We start from the raw sequence: 19,666 nt of genomic DNA, 5'->3' as shown, positions 1-19,666 counted from the left end.
TGAGCAGCAATACATTCATGCATGGGACTACCTCATTGTTAAGCTTGCCTTTATGAATTGGATGAACAGATAAATAGCTCAATTTATTCAAAAATTTTGAAGAAAGTAGTTTTGAAGCTATTTTTTGGCTGAATGAGAGATAAATTTGGTTTATGACTTGACATATCAACATTATTTTAGTCATATAAGGAACAGGTAGAAATAAATGTTTTATATTCATTACTGGGAATCCTCTCTTGTTTTTTATGTGTCTTAAACAGAAAAACACCAGCTGCCCTTTGAATTGTATATGACAGAAATAGCGATAATTGTGATGATAACAAGCTCGCCCACATTTCTGTATGAAAGTAGATTGTTGTCAAGTTTTACGTGGTACAACACATTGTTGCATAGATAGTGTAATTATGTATCAATCAGCACTAAGGTCTGTGTTTTCAAGCAAAGAAGTAAGTTTACTATTAATAGAATTGTCTTCTGTTTGACACTCAGGCTACAAAATGTCATATCTTTAATGTGTTTACTCATGAATAGAACGCAGCATTTTGATGTTTATGTCTGTGTTGGAGAATCTTACCCAGGAAGGATTGTTTTTTAATAAATGTGATATGGCAGGTATGGCAGGTGAGGCAGGCAGCATTGCTCTTTTGGGGAACTTTTTTAAATGTCAAAACAGAAGAAGCAATTGATATAACTCTCTGCCTTTGTTTTCTTAATCTTAAATAAGTTTTAGAAATAATGTGAACTCTTTAGAAGGCTTCTGATAATTGATAGAAATAAGAAATGAATGAAGTCAATACAGTATTTAAGTGTATAGTTTATAAATGAACAATTTACATATATATTTCTTTTTTTTTCAGTTGTTTTTTGTGTATAATTTTAAAACTTTGACAGTCCCATTTTCTAAATAAGCATAACTTAAATAAAGCTGTTGTAAAATACAAATATAATGTGGTTTGTTATTTACAATTGTTTTAAGCGATACATAATGAAGTTCATTATATATGTGATAATAGTCATTTGCTCTAGTGTAGACCACATGTATAATAATAATAATACATATACTTACATTTGAAAACTCAATACATCAAGCAATTAACAATGAAAGTGTTGAATTGTGAATTAACATTAAAAATTGATTGAAAATAAGAGGGAAACATCCATGCTAAAATGACAATCTGTGGCAAATATGTTTGAAAGCTGTGACTGGAGCCATTACAATTTTTGCAGCAGAGTTTTTCCTCTTATATTCTCTGGCCTTTTTCACCTGTCTACTTGCTGAGTCTATGAATTCTCTTGATTTTGATACATGGTATTCAACATTGTCCAATAAATCACTTTGCTGTGATGTGAGAAACTGCAAGGTCATGAACAAGTTATGAAGATCAGTAAGTTTTTCTTCTAATGTCAGTATCTCTGTGTGACGTGCTATCTGAAGGTTGTATTTCTGACTAAGAACCTGAATGTCTGTTTGAACGTCTTGAATGAGTTGATGTTCTGTGCCATGATTCAAGATTGTTTCTAATGATTCTGTGGAAGGGTCAATCCCTGAAATGCTCAGATGGCGCTGCAGACGTTTTATGCAGTTTTCACGGTGACTTTCCATCGCTTGATTATAGCTGTGTAGAACTTTAGAAAACTTCATCCGCATTGTCGTATAATGAATCTCCCTTATTCTCATTTCTGCTGCATTACTGTCCATTTCCACATTGTCCTTGCTTCTGTATTTGTCCAGATCACTGAGCTGCTGTGTAATGCCCTTAGCAAAGTTGGCAATCTTCGCCACAGCATTATTAAGTTTATTTTTCAGATGACATTGACCAAATGAAGATTGCTCAATCTCACTATGCAGCATCCTTACTTCTTCCAAGGTGTTCTCTAGTTCCTTGATACTCTCTTGTATCTGAACTATTTGTTTTAGGAGGAGTCCAAAGCTTGAACATACCTGGTTAGCATTAAAGTCATTGTCTTCCTCCAAATATTCACTTAAGTGAAGAACTCTCTTCAGATCCCCAAGGCGATCTTTTGTGGCCATATTTTTTAAGTTTCTATATCTTGTTTTTGCTGTTGAGGCAGAAAGAAGTCTGCTTGCTTGGTTGGGAGACGTTTCCTTTTAAGTTGTAGGAGTTGTGATGTCATAGATTTCTCAGCCAATGAGGACAAAGGTGTTGGAATGATGTCGTTTTGGTTTACTTATTGTACACCGTTGGTAAGTGCTTGCTGCTATGTGATGGCAATAGAATGGTGTCAGTTAAAAATGTCAAGTAAAATATTGTTTGAAAGAGTTGTTTTTAAAATCATTTTCTCTGTGCACAGATTCCTTGGCAATATCATTACAGTTAATGAACTGAGAGATACAACTTCTTTCACATCAAGGTCATGCAACTGTTGGCAGGCAGATCATTAAGCATTGCTATTGTACGTGTTAGATTCATTGTTAAAAATGGGAAGCTACTGACGCAGTCAGAGATCAGCTTAAGGTCATGTAAAGTATGATGCATCTAGCTTTAAATTATTGCTGTCTTACAGAAACACAAGGTTACCAGAAAGGCAATACTTTGGAAATGATCACAAGGAGGACTGTGGTTCCCCAGCTGTCAAGCAATAATATGCCCTGCTGTTTTTGTAAAAGTTATGCTCTGATGTAAGTCGGCAGATATTTAATAGATGGATCAGAATGAAAATAGTGTCATTTTTGTTGATTTTACTGTTGAATTGTTTACAACCCTTTTCTCTCTCTCTGTCTCTCTCATGTTTTTTACTGGAATTTATTTACACATGTATGGTTCCACTGGCAGATTCAGTCTATAAAATGTAACATTAGAGTCTGTTTTTAATTGTGAAACTTGAGAAAGACAGAAAAGCAGAACATGCAGAACATGTGTTATATTTATTTCTTTATTTTTTTTTTTGTATAATAATGATTTGAAAACTGTCAAAAAGAATGTCTTCAAAAGTCATAGTTGGCAGCGATCACTTGAGATGGATCCCCTAAGCTTGAATGGTTTGCATTGGATTATACAATAAATATCTGTTCATTTGTCAGGGTCTGTAGAGAAACCAATACAAATTTCTGAGTAGACAGTGGCAGGGAATTTCACTTCCTCTCTTTGGGAAGTGTCACTTTCCAGGCAATTCATCTAAAAACAATTAATTTTACCACCAGACATTTTTCAGCCCACGCACTCAATATGTGTGATTCCTGTGTTCACCGCATGTGTACATTTTATAAGTCATTTAGTAGATTATACTGGATGCAAGTATAATCATGGAAATCTGCCTGGGAATTTATGTTGTTGTATTTTAAAAGAATGTATTTTAAAAGCATGTAAAATTTAAAAAAAATTGTGAAATAAAGCTTTCATAAAGATAGATCAATTTTGTTTTTCATTTCGGGGCTGAAAGATTTGAACTCGTACTGTCATGTGGTACCCCTCTGTCTGTCTTGCTGTTTTTGTGTTTTACTCTTGTTTTGGCACATGTTGAAAGGAGTTCTTACACACCTGCATGACATATGTAAAAGCAGTTTTCATACAAAGTACTTTATATTTATGTGAATTTTACAAGATTCAACTATTAGTGAATATATCACCATGTCATTCTCTCTCTCTCTCTCTCTCTCTCTCTCAATTTCGTGATATGAAATCATAGAGGCACTGTGATGACATTCCTCACACCAATCATTTCCTATAATACACCCACCATTATTCAACCAATCGCCTAGTCTGGGGAAAACAGTACCCACTAAGGCAACAGAGGCAATGTGTGCTTTCATTCACAGTTTGCCTAGATAGCTATAATATCCATTGCATACATAATTTCGTACCTATACTACACCATAATGTTCCTGATTAATTACCTTAGTTCAATTCTACGGATATTGTATGTGTGTGTGTGTGTGTGTGGGGGGGGGGGGGGGGGGGGGGGGGGGGAGAGGAGGGTAAGAAAAAAAGAGAAATCAATTTCATGCTTTAAGACTAAGGGAGGTTTTCCTGATTGTAATTACAAGATTGCATGCTATGTGGTAGAGTAGGAAGTGCATTTCCCACCTGCTCCTATGAGGTCTACTTTGTCTACAGGTTTTACAAACTATAGGTACCAGAAAATACAACCTAGGTCCAGGGTATTTAATGTTACAGTATTTGAAACCTTTTTTCAATTGTAACATTGATTTCATGCTCTCTAGGTTTTGGTATCTTTTCAAGTTACCCGCAGTTGCCTGAATTTCAATATGTTCCTAAGCCATCTTGTTGCAGAAATATCACGTAAGAGTAGTACTTTTACACTTGTGGGCCTTTTATAAGCATCTTCCTGACTTGACTCTTTTCCATAACTGCCTTTTCCTCAGAAATTTCACTAAAGTGGGATGAATGGTTACTCAGTTAGCCCTGTAATGTGTCTGTCTGACTTTGACTATATACCAAAACTGCTTCTTCATCAGGAATTTCACTGAAAGGTAAATTTATTTTTCCTTTGCACAAGTAATAAACATCTGCCTGAATATGACTATGTTCCTAGCCTAAACCCCAAGCGTTTGTCAGAAATGTCACTGAAAAGCGAGGTGCCCTTGTTCAGTAGCAGTCCCAGCTTGAAGGTGTGGCATTGCTAAGTTTTACAGGCAAAGGTCAGAGTGTCAGCAGTGAAAATGGGGAATACTGTCCAAATAAGTTGGCCTTTCACAACAAGCATTTAGAAAATATTGACAAAATTTGTCAGATGTACATTATGTAAGGAATTGGCTGGGGTTGACTTATGATTATGGACATCTTTATTGCATGTAAAATCTCTAGAGAATTATATTGGGAGGCTTCATTTGGTTTTAGGGGTGTTTTATGTTGAAATTAGAGTTATTTTTCTTGGTATGTGCGTCAAATAATACTCTGCCACCCTTTCACAATATATACATTGAACATCTCTTGCTGACACTTGAGGTGTTCTGGCATATATTGCCCAAGTGACAGTACTATATCACACTTGCAAATTTTGAACCTAGAAGGGCAAATAAATGTTTGATTGTAGTGATCATCTTATTTTACAAGTCATCAGCCTAGCAAAACTGGTTTTTATATCTCATAAATGTTGACTTGGAGTTTTGGAGTGGACATTTTCTGACTGAAAGGGGCATACAGTTCAGAAGCAATGTGGCCTGTACATTTGACATATTAAACACCAGGTACTTGGAGCCTTTTTAATTGGGTTATCAGAGGAATAAGCATTCTCAAAAATGTCCAAGGACTATAATGATAATATCACAAGATAAAATTATATTGGTAAAGAAAATGCATATCTTCAGGCTGTTAGTCGAAAAAAGAAATGTGACAAGTACAAATTGAAAAATCAAATTATCATGTTAAAAAAATTATATATTTTTTCAATGGACCATACTTGTAGAAGTCCTCTCACAAGGTAGTAAAGAGATAATCTTTTATACATTTTCAGCTTACAATTTCCTACTGCTTGGCCAATAGTATTATTAAATAATAAGTCTTAGCAATAGGCTTGCGACTTCCTAGAGCCATTAAAAAAAGCTTCCATAGTGTTCAAAGGGCCATCATATAGATATACAGTTGGTATTTACGTACAATTGTTTAACGAAAAAATACTGCTATTAATGTTATCAAGAAAAAGCACATGCCATTTGGAACATTTGGTAAATTAAATATTGTGGATATGGCATAATAAGAAATGGCCAGAGGAAGTATTTTGCTAGGAGGCATCCACTTCCTTGGTGATTATGCATTTTGCTATTAGGTTTTGTGTGCTCTGAAACTGAAATAATTGGCTAATGGAAGTAGTAAGCCTACCTTTATATCAAACAGGATTATTTTTTTCTGCCCATATAATAGTATTTTAATATTAAAATAATTAAACTGCCACTTGATCTTCACAGTAAGAACCACCACCAATTAGGCTTAAGTTATCAGAAATGTATTTTCTGTATAGGAAATAGAGGAGAGCAAGTTTTTCAGAAATTCTTAAACTCAGGGTACATTGCAGTGGTTATCCAAGACTTGAAGATGGCTTTTTTGACACTAATTGTTCCCATTTCATAACAAGGTTTATGTAACATGATTTTTTCTCATTCAATTTATAGATAATTTACATGCATCCATGTTACTTTTTGTTTTGGTCAGTAGTAAGGCAATGACTCAATCTTTTCAATGGGGAAAAAATGTGAAATTTACAGATACTTTATTTTTTAAGCCATAATTTCTTAAAATGTATTTATTGCCATTTAACGGGTCAAGGATGACGTGTCTTAGGAGGAAGGTCATTTGGGAGTAATGCAGGGGGCGCTGTATTCAAATGGTGAACAGATCACGTGAGAAAGGGAAATGATCATTGAAGTTGATCTACATTTCTATACGGACATGTTCTCCAGTTTATTCCTAATAATAATAATTTTTGTATAAAAACATTTATATAAAGATAAGGGTTTGCTTATGCATTGTAAAATTATCAGATTTATAAAAGTGAGAACTGTACTAGAATTGGAATTGGAATTGGAATTGGGTTATGCGGGAGATCTAAAGGGGCCCACACACGGTGAGCATTTGGCGCGCGCCACTTGCGCTGCGCCGTTTTCTCATCGTGTGCGGGGGTAATTTGGTGAGATTTTTGTCTCACGCACGGCTGAGCAAAATTTCTCACGTGTTTGATTTTTTTGGTCTCTTGAGGCAAATGTCTCAGCGTGTGCGGGGTGCAAGCGCCGATTGCTCACGCCATGCTAACAATGCGCATGTGCCAGTAGCCGGAAACAAACAAAAATGGCAGCCCCCAGCGAAGTCAACAAAAATGTACACAGTTATAGTTAGTCTGATTGATTAACGTGGTCACCATTATCCATTGCTATCAGAAAAAACAACAATATGTAATGTTTCCTTAAACACATGATTCCACAGTTCACAGTGCGTCCGCTAGGGGCAGGCCGGGAGGCACCTCTGCTGAGCAAAGAGCGCATCGTTTGCGGGGAGCTGAGGAGCGCGAGCATCTGGCGCAGCGCAAGTGGCGCGCGCCGAATGCTCACCGTGTGCGGGCCCCTTTACTCTAATGACTGGTGATGGAGCAAAGGTTGTTATGTAATATTGTCTGTACACAGGCAGAGGCACCTTGACTCATTGCTATTTATAAATGAATGATTTTGATTTTTGAAGATGAAGTGGTTTTGTTCGTTGAGAGTTATTAGATGGTAAAAAAATTTTTTTATATGTTTAAGCATCAGCGAATTAGAATATAAGAGGATTTCTATTGAGTGGTTACAACAAAATTGATAAGCACACTACCTTAAAGTTTTTTCTATGCATTTAAAGCACCACAAAATTTAAATGCTATAAAAATATAATTTTTATGATTTTAAAATGATGTATATCTGAAAGTTTGATAATTTTTGCCCATTGAAAAGATTGATTCATTATTGTAATCCAAGACTTGAAGATGGCTTTTTGACACTAATTGTTCCCATTTCATAATAAGGTTTATGTAACATCCTGTTTTTTTCTTATCTTATTTATAGACAATTTACCTGTAACCTTGTTATGAAACAGTTATAGACGTTGTGCTTTGGTCATCTCAACATATTTGTGATTCGAAGCGGGGATCATTGACCAACACCAAAGGCATGGGTATATTAGGGGTCAATAATTTGTCAAGACGACCGAAACACTGTGTCAGTAATTGCATATTATTATCACTACTCTTGTTTATTATTTTAATGTATGTATTAATGTATGTTTTGTGTTTGGTCATTTATTTCTCAATTTTACTCAAAATATATGTGTGCATGATTGTCTAACTCTCAAGTCAAGGTTTTGGGGAATTTTGATAATTTTAGTTTGATAATTTTTGCCCATTGAAAATATTGAGTCATTATTGTAATCCAAGACTTGAAGATGGCTTTTTGACACTAATTGTTCCCATTTCATAACAAAGTTTATGTAACATCCTTTTTTTTTTTGTATCTTATTTATAGACAATTTACCTGTAACCTTGTTATGAAACAGGTATAGACATTGTGCTTTGGTCATCTCAACATATTTGTGATTCGAAGCTGGGATCATTGACCAACACCAAAGGCATGGGTATATTAGGGGGTCAATAAATTGTCAAGACGACCGAAACACTGTGTCAGTAATTGCATATTATTATCACTACTATTGTTTATTAATTTATTATTATTTTAATGCATGTATTAATGTATGTTTTGTGTTTGGTCATTTATTTCTCAATTTTACTCAAAATATATGTGTGCATGATTGTCTAACTCTCAAGTCAAGGTTTTGGGGAATTTTGATAATTTTAGTTTGATAATTTTTGCCCATTGAAAAGATTGAGTCATTATTGTAATCCAAGACTTGAAGATGGCTTTTTGACACTAATTGTTCCCATTTCATAACAAAGTTTATGTAACATCCTTTTTTTTTTTCGTATCTTATTTATAGACAATTTACCTGTAACCTTGTTATGAAACAGTTATAGACGTTGTGCTTTGGTCATCTCAACATATTTTTTATTCGAAGCTGGGATCATTGACCAACACCAAAGGCATGGGTATATAAAGGGGTCAATAAATTGTCAAGACGACCAAAACACTGTGTCAGTAATTGCATATTATTATCACTACTATTGTTTATTAATTTATTATTATTTTAATGCATGTATTAATGTATGTTTTGTGTTTGGTCATTTATTTCTCAATTTTTCTCAAAATATTTTGGGAAATTTTCCCTAAAATTTATAGTTTCCAAATTTGAGATTCAGATTTTGGGGAAATTTCCTCAAAATTCAAGTACCTAATAAGACGTTCTGATTTTCAAACCACTGTTTTGAGGAAATATCCTCAAAACTTAAGTGGGCATAAATGTCTGACTATGAAACTCCAATTTTGGGGAATTTCCCCAAATCTAACTCCTTAAGAGTTTCCAATTTTCAAACCATCTTTTTGGGGAAATTTCCTCAAAATGTAAGTGGTCAAGACTTATTTAGAGAAATTAATTTCAGGGAATTTACCCAAAAACATCAATTAGTCATCATTTCATTGATTTTTGACCCCCAGTTTTGAGGAAATTTCCCAAAAAATCCAATGAATTTCTTAATCCAGTGATGTTTTTTCCAATTTTTGTCCATTTTTAAAGTGCAATTGTGGCCATTTAAAGGGGAATAAAATGGATTTTCCCTTTTTAAAATGGACAGGGTTTAAATGCTATAAAAATATAATTTTTATGACTTTAGAATAATGTATCTGAAAGTTTGATTATTTTTGCCCATTGAAAAGATTGATTCATTATTGTAATCCAAGACTTGAAGATGGCTTTTTGACTCGGGGGAAATTTTCAAGCCAGTGAATAGAGATTTAAAAAGGAGGATAAAACATGTTGGAAACATGTGTTAAGCATGAATGGTGGCTTATCTTGCATGCCACTTCTGTTAAAATGCAATACTTTCAGAAAGATGGACGTTTTAACAGATAGACCAATTTTTTCAAAGGTTTTTATTCATTTCCACCCAAAATGATGTTTCTTCCAAATTAATTAATTGATGTTAGTTGAACTGTTTGGCACATTACCTTCATAATATTAATAATTAAACTGTCATTTGATGTCACAGTAAGAACGACCACCTATATTAGGCTTAAAGTTATCAGAAATGTATTTTCTGTATAGGAAATAGAGGAGAGCAAGTTTTTCACAAATACTGAAACTCAGGGTACATTGCAGTGGTTATCTAAGACTTGATGGCTCTTTTGACACTAACAGTTCCCATTTCATAACAAGGTTTATGTAACATGATTTTTTTTCTTATTTAAATTATAGTTTTATATTTTCTTATTTAACTTATAGGCTAAATGCTTTGTCATTTGTGTTTAGTTTTTTTTTAAGAATTGGTCATTTTATGCTTTGGTCTTACACCCCATTTCCATAGATTTTTAGATTGAACTATCCCTGTGGGGAGTCTCACTAGTTTACTGTCAGCTTGGCCGGCTTAAGCGTCTGTCCAGCCTACTAAAAGCTGTAAAGGGGTAATTAACTATGGTGTCCGCTCGGCTGACTGCAATTTAGCCTGAACCCCCAGGGAGTTAGGTCGATCTAAAACTTAATCTTTAGATCGATCTAAATCTCTGGGCAGGCACCCTTAAATGAATGTGAGGAAGAAACATGTAAAAGGATAACAACATTGTAAACAACATATAAAAATATAATAAGTGCCAGTTAATCACCAAAACGGAAGTTATCATAATTTTTCTGAAATCTGTGCTCGCCATAGTACCACTTGGGCCTTCATAGATGGGTACACTGCATAATTATAATAATCTCTTAAGAGATTATTACAAAAAAAGCACACTTAAAAAACAATCAGCTTACTTTGAATGTCAAAACAGATTTAGTAACCATTGATAAATATGGGGAAATCATTGTTCACCCCAGAAAAGTCTGTTTTATGGCACTTTTCCTGAAAGGTTTTCTCCTCAATTTATCAGTGAAATTGTTTATATATTCAGGTCCAGAATTTTCTGTTCATGTTTTCAAAAAGATCATTATTGTTGAGGCCATACCCAGAATAAGAAAGCATCATCATCAGTTGTGTATTATTGTGTGATCTTATATTATTTTGATTAAGTGGCCATTTTTTTTTCTACAGAGTCGTGAATTTAATGGTCGCCAATATATTATGGAAGAGGCAATCACTGGAGATTTTGCACTAGTGAAGGCCTGGAAAGCTGACAAGGCAGGAAACTTGATCTTCAGGTATTAAGCTAATCCTTTGTTAAATGCATTATTATTATTATTATTATTATTATAATTATTATTATTATTATTATTATTATTATTATTATTATTATTATTATTATTATTATTATGTTTTTATTTATTTATTCACATGTAGGTTCTAAAGCTCAAATACGCTCAGAATATATTACAATGTAAAATGCAAGTGAAAGACAATTGTTTTTGTACCTCTAGGAATATATTGGAAATAAGCTTTTTGTTTATCTATCTTAAGATAATTTGTAAAGCCAGTTGCTAAATTTTTAGGAAAACAACTCGAAATTTCAATGTCCCTATGTGCAAGGCTGCTAAGATTACCATTGCAGAAGTAGAAGAGATTGTGGATATAGATACTCTCCCCGCAGAGGATATTCATGTACCCAGTATCTATGTGAAAAGAATAATTAAAGGAGACAGATATGAAAAAAGGATTGAGGTACAGAAAAACGTTTCTGATAATAAACAGAAATGTGATTTTAAAATGTGTGATTATTAGTTTTAGATGTGAATAAAATCATAAATTTTGAATAATGAATACATAATATATAGCATCTTTCAGCATTTTTGTAAGTAAGACTTACTGGGTTCAGCAATTAAAAGTTGTCGTATTTTTTAAAGAAACGCACACTGAAGAAAAAGAAAACTACGGAGGAACCTTCTACTCCTGGGGCCATAAACAGAGAGAGGATTATTAGGAGGGCAGCCATGGAGTTTAAGGATGGGATGTATGGTATCCTTTTACTGATCCTATTTTTCTTGAAATGTTCCCGACCTGATAGGTATCAATACGTACCAAAAGACAATTAAGTAATTTGGAGGTGAAGGTCATGGCTGCGTGCATGTGCTTCATGCTTCCTCAAATGAAGCTTAAACATCGTTAAAGATCAAGGAAAACCATCGCTGGCAGCTATTACGTGTATTGGTACTTGGGGACTTGTTACTTGTGCATCAATGCACATTTCTACAGAAATGTGATTCTGTTAACATTTGCTTCTGTCATTTGATTCATTTTTAGGCAGGAATATTATGCTTAGGTGTAGTTCTCAGTTTAAAGGCTTAAGTACATTCACAACCATTCAAATATGGCCAACCCACTTGAAAACTTACCCTGTAATCTATGCGGGGAATCTATTCAGTGTCTGTTGGGGGGATTTAAGGCAAGCTTTCAAGTGGGTCGGCCATATTTGATCCAGGGATCTGTTAGTCCATGGATCAACTTGGCCTGCATGCGCCCATAAACATGTGTGTGTGTGTGTGTGTGTGTGTGTGTGTGTGTGTGTGTGTGTGTGTGTGTGTGTGTGTGTGTGTGAGAGAGAGAGAGAGAGTTTTAATTACTTAGTGGTGAACCACATAACATAAATATTGCATGTTTCATACATATATTTTTAATGGAGGTAAATGGCTTGAGGAAGATAATGAGAGCTGTAACATGCACTGCTTATCAGAGACGTGATTCTTTTGCATCAAAAGTTCAAAACACATTTCTAAAAATGTGCTGTGGGTTGATTTGCATTTGTTCAATTGCTTAAATTGGTAGGAATGTTTTGTTTTCATGCAGCAGTTGTTAGTTTCAAGATCTAAGCTAACATGTAACATTTTTGCCTAACACATAAGATGGTTTACTTGAGCAGAATGATTGAGAAATATTTAGTTTTACTGGTTATTTCAAACAAATTTGTAAGCAAATTTGACTGACTGATATGGATTTCTATATTTTTATGTAAGACTATTAGACTGATATGAAAGCAATGGCAGTTAATACCACTTTGCAAAGAAATATTTATATATTGTCATAAAAAATAATTTCCATGATGTTTTATAACATATTTTAGACAGTGAAAATATATTTAGCATATAATAACATACACATAGACATAAAATATATTTTGGACAAACCATCCTCAACTTTTCCCAGCCAATTTAGGAATAGGAATGCCCATGCTTGCCAGCAACTATATCCATCCTGATATTACCATTCACTTACAAAGTGAAAATGGCGTTCTTGGATTGGTAAGTATAGTTTTGTCATGTTTATCATAATTTAATTCCTAAAAGATAGAAATTGATATATTTTGGTTATGAAATTTCTCTTTTTTTAATAGCAAATAAGATGCTGCATTAATTTTATGGCTCCTTGCTCATCCCAACATTTGTTTCAATCAGTGTAACATTTTGATTTGTTAAAAGTGCTGCTGATGCTGTAATTTCAGAAATTAACTCAACAGTAATTCAGTAAAGTTGTTACTCTTGAAAGGGGAGATGAGACTTTATGATTGATTATTAATGACAAAAGATCAGTGTATACATATGTTATAAAAGGTCCTTCAGGATCCAGTATTTGTAAATAGCTCCATCTAGACTTATGAGCTGGTTGACTTGAACATTTTTAAAAGTGCTTTATTCTAGCTATTATCAAATCCTGAAGCAAAAAAAAAAAAAAAAAAAAAAAAACTTAACTCTAAAACTGCAGTGTCCCTGCTTTTTAAATAAAATAATGTGCCAATTCATTAGCTAGCATCCTTTGTATAATTATATCTTGTCACCTTTCATAAGAAATTCTTTTATCTTTGTTTAATATACATTTGATATCAGATCCAGGTATGAACCTTTACTTTTATTTCACTAAAAACAGGGAGGCTATCCAGAAGCAGGTGAGGAAGACCCAGATCTGATAAACGCTGGTAAAGAGACCGTCACTGTGGTCCCTGGGGCAGCGTATTTCTCCAGTGATGAATCTTTTGCCATGATAAGAGGGTAATCGTTAGTGACTTATTGTATAGTTACTCCTTGTTTTTTCTTTTCTTTTGAAGGGTTTATATTTTTATCACTTACAACTAATCTCCTGCATAATCCCTCTTAAATTTATTGATACTGAAACATTAAAAATAAGGTAAAAAGGAAAATGTCAAAATTAGACCACTAAGTGAATGAAAGATGTTTGTCATGTATACACCAATTAACAACAACAACAACAACAACAAAAACGTGCACTGCACTTGATAAACACATTTCTTAACATTGCAAAGTAAAAGGCTCACTGCAAAGTTCCTCGGTCTTTCTAGAAATTATAATGTAGTAACACTAGTAGGGAATGTCATTATAAAATAGGGGGAACCAAAATGCAATATTTTTAATCAGCCAGTGGTTTTAAGCATCTGGAAATATTGGAACTATTTTATATGTTATAGGGGTCACATGGATCTCACCATTCTAGGGGCAATGCAGGTGTCCAAATTTGGAGACCTTGCCAATTGGATGATTCCCGTAAGTGGACTTTAACTAATTGATTATCTCTCTCACAGACACACAAATACAAAACAAACTTAAAGAATAGTTCGGAAGAGTCTTTTACTGTGTTTTGGTTGATAATAACTTAAATTTTTATGGTATGGACTTAAGTCATCCTTTTTGTGTTCAGTGTGCTGTGTAACCTGTATCAGTCCTGTAATTCATTACAAAAACCAGGATCGTAATATTTTGGTGTATGATTGACCGCACTGTGTACATATTTAACTTTATACATGTGCTTAAAGTGGCATGTAAATCTCTTTTAGAAGGAAAAAATGCACAAAAATGTATTATTACAAGTTATGTTTCTCTTTGACAGGGTAAGCTTGTTAAGGGCATGGGAGGAGCAATGGATCTCGTCGCTAGTGGAGGTGATACTAAAGTAGTTGTTACAATGGAACATACCTCAAAGGTTATTAGCTTTTTCACTAGTTGAAAACAAGCTCATACAAATGATAAATAGACAGAAAGAAAAAAGTTTCTCTACCCTTAAACACCCAACCCTAACTTGCTCCAGCAGGACAGTGCCCCTAGCCATACTGCCAGGATATGCAGGAGCAGTCCCAGATTCTTCTGTGGCCAGCGTTTAGACCAGACATGTCTCTGATTGTACATGCTTGGGATAAACTGGCCAGCCAGTTTCATAACCGCCAGCTGTAGCCTACCACCATCTTAGAGTCAAGAGTTGCACTGGTGGAAGAATGGAGAAGGATGCCCCAGGTCCATATTCGAGGTCTCGTGGGGTCCATAAGAAGTGGGGCACTAGCCTGTATCACAGCTAGGGGAGGGCACACATGTTACTGAACAAAATGCTACCATTTATGCCACACTATTGTATGATAAAGTATATTAAAACCATAGATATAAAAAAACTATTTTTTTTTTTTTGGCCAGTGTTTAATTCTGTATTTGGTATAGGCTTACATTCTCTACCTTACATGAAATATTTTTACATAATCATGTGAAAATGAAATGATTCATCTCAATTTGAATTTTAGGATGGAAGACCAAAAATCCTTGATAGCTGTGAACTTCCCCTTACTGGAAAAGGCTGTGTAAATATGATCATCACAGAAAAAGTAAGTACATGGATCCTCAGGTTTTTACACTTATTCTTTGTAGGAAACAAACAAAATAGACAAAATAAACCAAATTTTTTAAAAGGGTTCATTAATGTCTCTTGCATCCTAGGCTATTTTCCATATCTTTCTAACTCAAATACACTTTTCAGTACATGTATATGTTTTAAATAAAATGGTGTCAAGTTATTTTGTATAGTATGCTGCACAGTACACATTTGTCATCTGTAGGCAATTTGGCAAATTAATACCCTTCTGTATAGTTTGTTGTTCTGCCTTTCTCCATATATGGAATGAATCTTTCAATACAAAATTAATCTAATTCCTGTATGACTTGTTCTATTTTTGTGGCTTCAATTGTTTTTCTTAATGAGTATTTTTCAAAATGTATGTACTCTTATTTCACTTCCTTCCAATTTGACATTGACATTTATTGATGGTGGTTGTTAGACACTAAGAATAGTTTGATGTTTTGATCTGGGTTGCAAGAAACCTGTCAGGTTCTTATTTCAGGAAGGTCTTGTAGATAATTGGATATATGATAGCATGTCTGGCATCTGAGGTGATGCTTCTCTCAGAGCTGTGTTGAACTCAATGGACAACTTTATGGAGTGGGTTTACAAAAGAGCTTTAGCCCAAAAAAATTATCTGAACTGTTACACCAAATTTTTAATATTGTTCAGGATAGGCTGTTTTCAGAATAATAGTTATTATGCTAACAGGATTGATCTATCTCAGCGGAGATTTTCGCTAAGGCACAGTCAATGAAATCAGCTTTATTATGTGGCACATCCCCTTGTAACTTAAAGTACATGTACTTGGGTACTTTGTTGTCCATGATGTTGTTCATGTTGCTTTGCAAGGGAACATAATTTTCTTTGTTTCTTTCTTTCATTGTTTCTTCCTTTTTTATTAACATGAAAGTAAGTAAGTTTAATGTGTGGGTGTTGTTTAAAGGAATAACAGCTGTTCATTTTGGCCGAAAAATGGATTTTCCTGGGGTAAAGGACAATTTCCCTATACTTACCAATGGTTAATTAATCCATTCGCACAAAATTGGTCCCTGGTTTTTTTCTAAAAAAAATTTTATTTTTGTAGTAATCTCTTAAGAGATTATTACAGAGTATAGCCTTCTATGGAGCTCATGTGTTGTGATGGCAAGCGCAAATTCTAGAATAATTGCATTAACTGCCGTTTTGGTAGAATTGAATTTATTATATTTCTATGAGTTGTTTACTGTGTATTTATTGTGACATATGGATATCTGATGAACAGTTGTTATCCCTTTAATATTCTTTACATAACAGCCATTGCCACATCTTTAAGATCCACTTTTTGAAAGATTTTATTATTCAGCAAGAAAAGCATGTTTGTAAATGGATTTAGTTGCATGATTCTGCTTATGAAACAGAATTGAATAGAAAATGACAGCATAACCATAAAACTGATCAGGGGAAATAATCCGGTTATATGCAAGTTTAATATGTAACACAATTGCACATGTCAAGACTTTACTCTTCATTGATATACAAAGTCATGACGGTCATGACGACTAAATATAAGGATGAATTATTTAATAAGAGACACATGCATATACTTTTTTAATTTTGTTGAATTTCTTTTTCCAGATTATTATATGCATGCTATTTTTTAAAACATTCATTACTTGAAGTATATTAAAGCCATTGCCACACCTTTAAGATCCAGGTTTTGAAATATTTTATTATTCAGCATGACAAGAATATGTTTGTTAGCAGATTCAGTTGCATGATACAACTTATGAAATAGATTTGTCAGAAAAAGGACAACATCCCTATAAAAACTGGTCAGGTGGAACTTAAACAGCTATACACAAGGGTATATGTAACACAGTTGCTCGTGTCAAGACTTCACCCTTTTACTGGATATTACTCTTCTTTTATAACACAACTCACTATAAGGATGAATTGGTTAATAAGAGGCACATATATATATACTTTTTTAATTTTGTTGAATTTCTATTTCCAGATTATTATATGCATTCATTACTTGAAATATATAAAAGCCATTCCCTATATATAAATAATATATAAAATGAAAAGTTTGTTGCAATATTGCGGCAAAATTGCAGCAAATTTGCTTGTGGCAACTAGTTTGCAGGAGTTTGCAAAAAAATTTGTATTATAGCTAATTTGCAATAACAACTTAAGTTTGCAGCAGGTTTGCAAGAAAAGTCTTTATGTTCTAGCAAATTAGCAACAAATTAGCAGAAAATTTGCAAGAACATATTAAGTTTGCAGTAAGTTTGCAAGAAAGTATTCATGTTCTTGCAAATTTGCAACAAAGGAAACATATTTTGCAACAAATTTCCAACAAATTAGCAGCAAACTTGCAGTGAATTTGCAGGAACTTCTTGCAGATTTGCAGCAAATTTGTAGCAAATTTACAGCGAATTTGCTAGAGAGATTGCGACAGGCCTGATATTTTGCTAAGGGTTGCCACACCTTTAAGACCCACGTTTTGAAATATTTTATTATTCAGCATGACAAGAATATGTTTGTTAGATTTAGTTGCATGATACAACTTATGAAACAGATTTGTCAGAAAAAGGACATCACTATAAAAACTGGTCAGGTAGAAGTCAAACACCTATATACAAGGGTATTATGTAACACAACTGCACGTGTCAAGACTTCACTCTCTCACTACATAACCCTTCTTTTATAACACAACCTTGATTTTCAGTTCCTAATTGAACTGAAATGGCTCATTGAAATGAAAGTTGCACGAGATACTTATGATGAACTTTGTTTCAGGGTGTCTTTAATGTGGACCCCCTTGAAGGTTTAACTCTTGTGGAGATAGCAGATGATACATCTGTGGAGGACATTGTTGCTTGTACTGCATGTGAATTTAGAGTAAGTGCAAAATTAACGGTGACAACCATTTTTATAATTAAATTATTTCACATGTTATTTAAGATAGCTTGTGGGAATCAGATATGTTTTCTTAATCTATTTTCATAATCATGATAAATATGAATAGTAAATTGTGAATTGGAATAATATCAGATAGTATGTTTTATTATTAAATATGTCCAGGATAAGTTAGGTGTTTGACACCAATTAAAGCATTTACTGTAACAAATATGCTTATTTGGAGATGTTGATAAATGTATGCAACATCACTGAAATAGCTTACTAGGTATATTTATAACCTATTTGGGTTATTTGTGTCCTTAATTTTCAAAGAATTACCTAATTTTCTCAACTGACGAGGCTTCCAATTGAGACTCATAGAGTGGTATTTCTTTAAAGGTTTCAGACAACCTCCAGCCCATGGGCCAGATTGACCATGATCACTGAAGTATTCAAACCAACATTGACAGCTATTTAGAAGGAATGGGAAACTTTTCGTCTTTCTAAACTTAAACTTCTTGTAATCTTGGCTGTAGACTTGTAGTTCATCTTTTTCTCAACTACATCTGATTTCCCTCTCTTTTTTTTTTTTTTTTTTTTTTTTACGCTTCACAAATGTCATAATTTGATGACATACTTGAAAATTGTAATATTTGTCGTTGATAGTAACTGATTTTAAGATTAGGAAAATAAAATTGATACATTAAATGATAATAAAGACCGATTTAACAGACTCTGAAAGCTTTCTCCTCATTTAATCTTATTGAATGTTTTATGTGCAAAGCAAAGTTTTTTGAAATCATTTATTTATCATTAACTTTTAATAAATTCAAGTTAAATGCTCAAGTTTATAAAAACATGTTTTTTTATTTTAAGGATAAAGTATTCAGAAAATCATTCATTAAAGTGAGTTTGAAAAAATGTATTTACTGTCATTCAATATATTATTTGGGCAATTCAAACAGCATTATGTGAAAGCACATACAACTGTGGAGATAGAATCTTAAAACAAATAACAAATAACCATGTAGAAACATACAGCGTACATTCACATACACACACATACATACACATACATACACACACACACATACACACATACATACACACACACATACATACACACACACACATACACACATACATACACACATACATACACACACACATACATACACACACACACACATACATACATACACATACACACATACACACACACACATACACACACTGTAAAAAAATCATGTATTTCCTGACAGTTTCATTTTAAAAAATGTCCTTAATTCTTTTGTTTTAAGGTCATAATACATACTAGTATGGGCTTTAAAATTTTTTAAAACTGCTATCACAGTGAGTGTAAAAGGTGGTTTAATAAGAGGTTTTAAGTATATGTGCACATGCACATGTGAAACATTTGTAGCAAAGATGTGCTGGCATATTTTGATTATACTCCAGAGATTGAACGTCTTGCATGCCACAAAGTACTTTGCATATTATGGCAGCTATAGTATCATCAATTAGATATCAAAGTCAAGTGGCAAATTGAATATTATATATTAAGTATTTCAGTTGCCAGGGTATGGTTAGCTTTTAATGTGTAAAACATGTATCTTGAATAAATTAGTTTGTTGGAAATAAT

The 19,666-nt window shown here is 33.5% G+C and overlaps 2 protein-coding genes across 2 annotated transcripts in view; one reads left to right on the top strand and one right to left on the bottom strand.

The window, feature by feature from the left end:
• The window catches only part of LOC106158549 (succinyl-CoA:3-ketoacid coenzyme A transferase 1, mitochondrial), a 45,838-nt gene extending 26,173 nt beyond the window's left edge, over nucleotides 1–19,665 (top strand). Inside the window, exons 6-15 of the mRNA XM_086999357.1 lie at nucleotides 10,633–10,739; nucleotides 11,028–11,196; nucleotides 11,379–11,490; nucleotides 12,676–12,770; nucleotides 13,393–13,514; nucleotides 13,949–14,024; nucleotides 14,368–14,460; nucleotides 15,047–15,127; nucleotides 17,923–18,024; nucleotides 18,424–19,665. Of these exons, the coding sequence (XP_086855483.1) occupies nucleotides 10,633–10,739; nucleotides 11,028–11,196; nucleotides 11,379–11,490; nucleotides 12,676–12,770; nucleotides 13,393–13,514; nucleotides 13,949–14,024; nucleotides 14,368–14,460; nucleotides 15,047–15,127; nucleotides 17,923–18,024; nucleotides 18,424–18,471 (1,005 nt within the window). The 3' untranslated portion in view covers nucleotides 18,472–19,665. The remainder of the gene's footprint in view (nucleotides 1–10,632; nucleotides 10,740–11,027; nucleotides 11,197–11,378; nucleotides 11,491–12,675; nucleotides 12,771–13,392; nucleotides 13,515–13,948; nucleotides 14,025–14,367; nucleotides 14,461–15,046; nucleotides 15,128–17,922; nucleotides 18,025–18,423) is intronic.
• LOC106158551 (syntaxin-1A-like) lies at nucleotides 820–2,094 on the bottom strand. Its single transcript, XM_013534602.2, has one exon. The coding sequence runs from the start codon at nucleotides 2,030–2,032 to the stop codon at nucleotides 1,163–1,165; it is 870 nt and encodes a 289-aa protein (XP_013390056.1). The 5' UTR covers nucleotides 2,033–2,094; the 3' UTR covers nucleotides 820–1,162.
• Nucleotide 19,666: the final 1 nt, after the last annotated feature.

This window comes from Lingula anatina, chromosome 1 (genome assembly GCF_051362555.1).
Source record: "Lingula anatina isolate TDL-2025a chromosome 1, LinAna3.0, whole genome shotgun sequence".
In the NCBI taxonomy this organism is placed as follows: domain Eukaryota; kingdom Metazoa; phylum Brachiopoda; class Lingulata; order Lingulida; family Lingulidae; genus Lingula; species Lingula anatina.
Note: the sequence above shows the minus strand (reverse complement) of the source record. Positions and strands in the feature narration are given on the sequence as shown.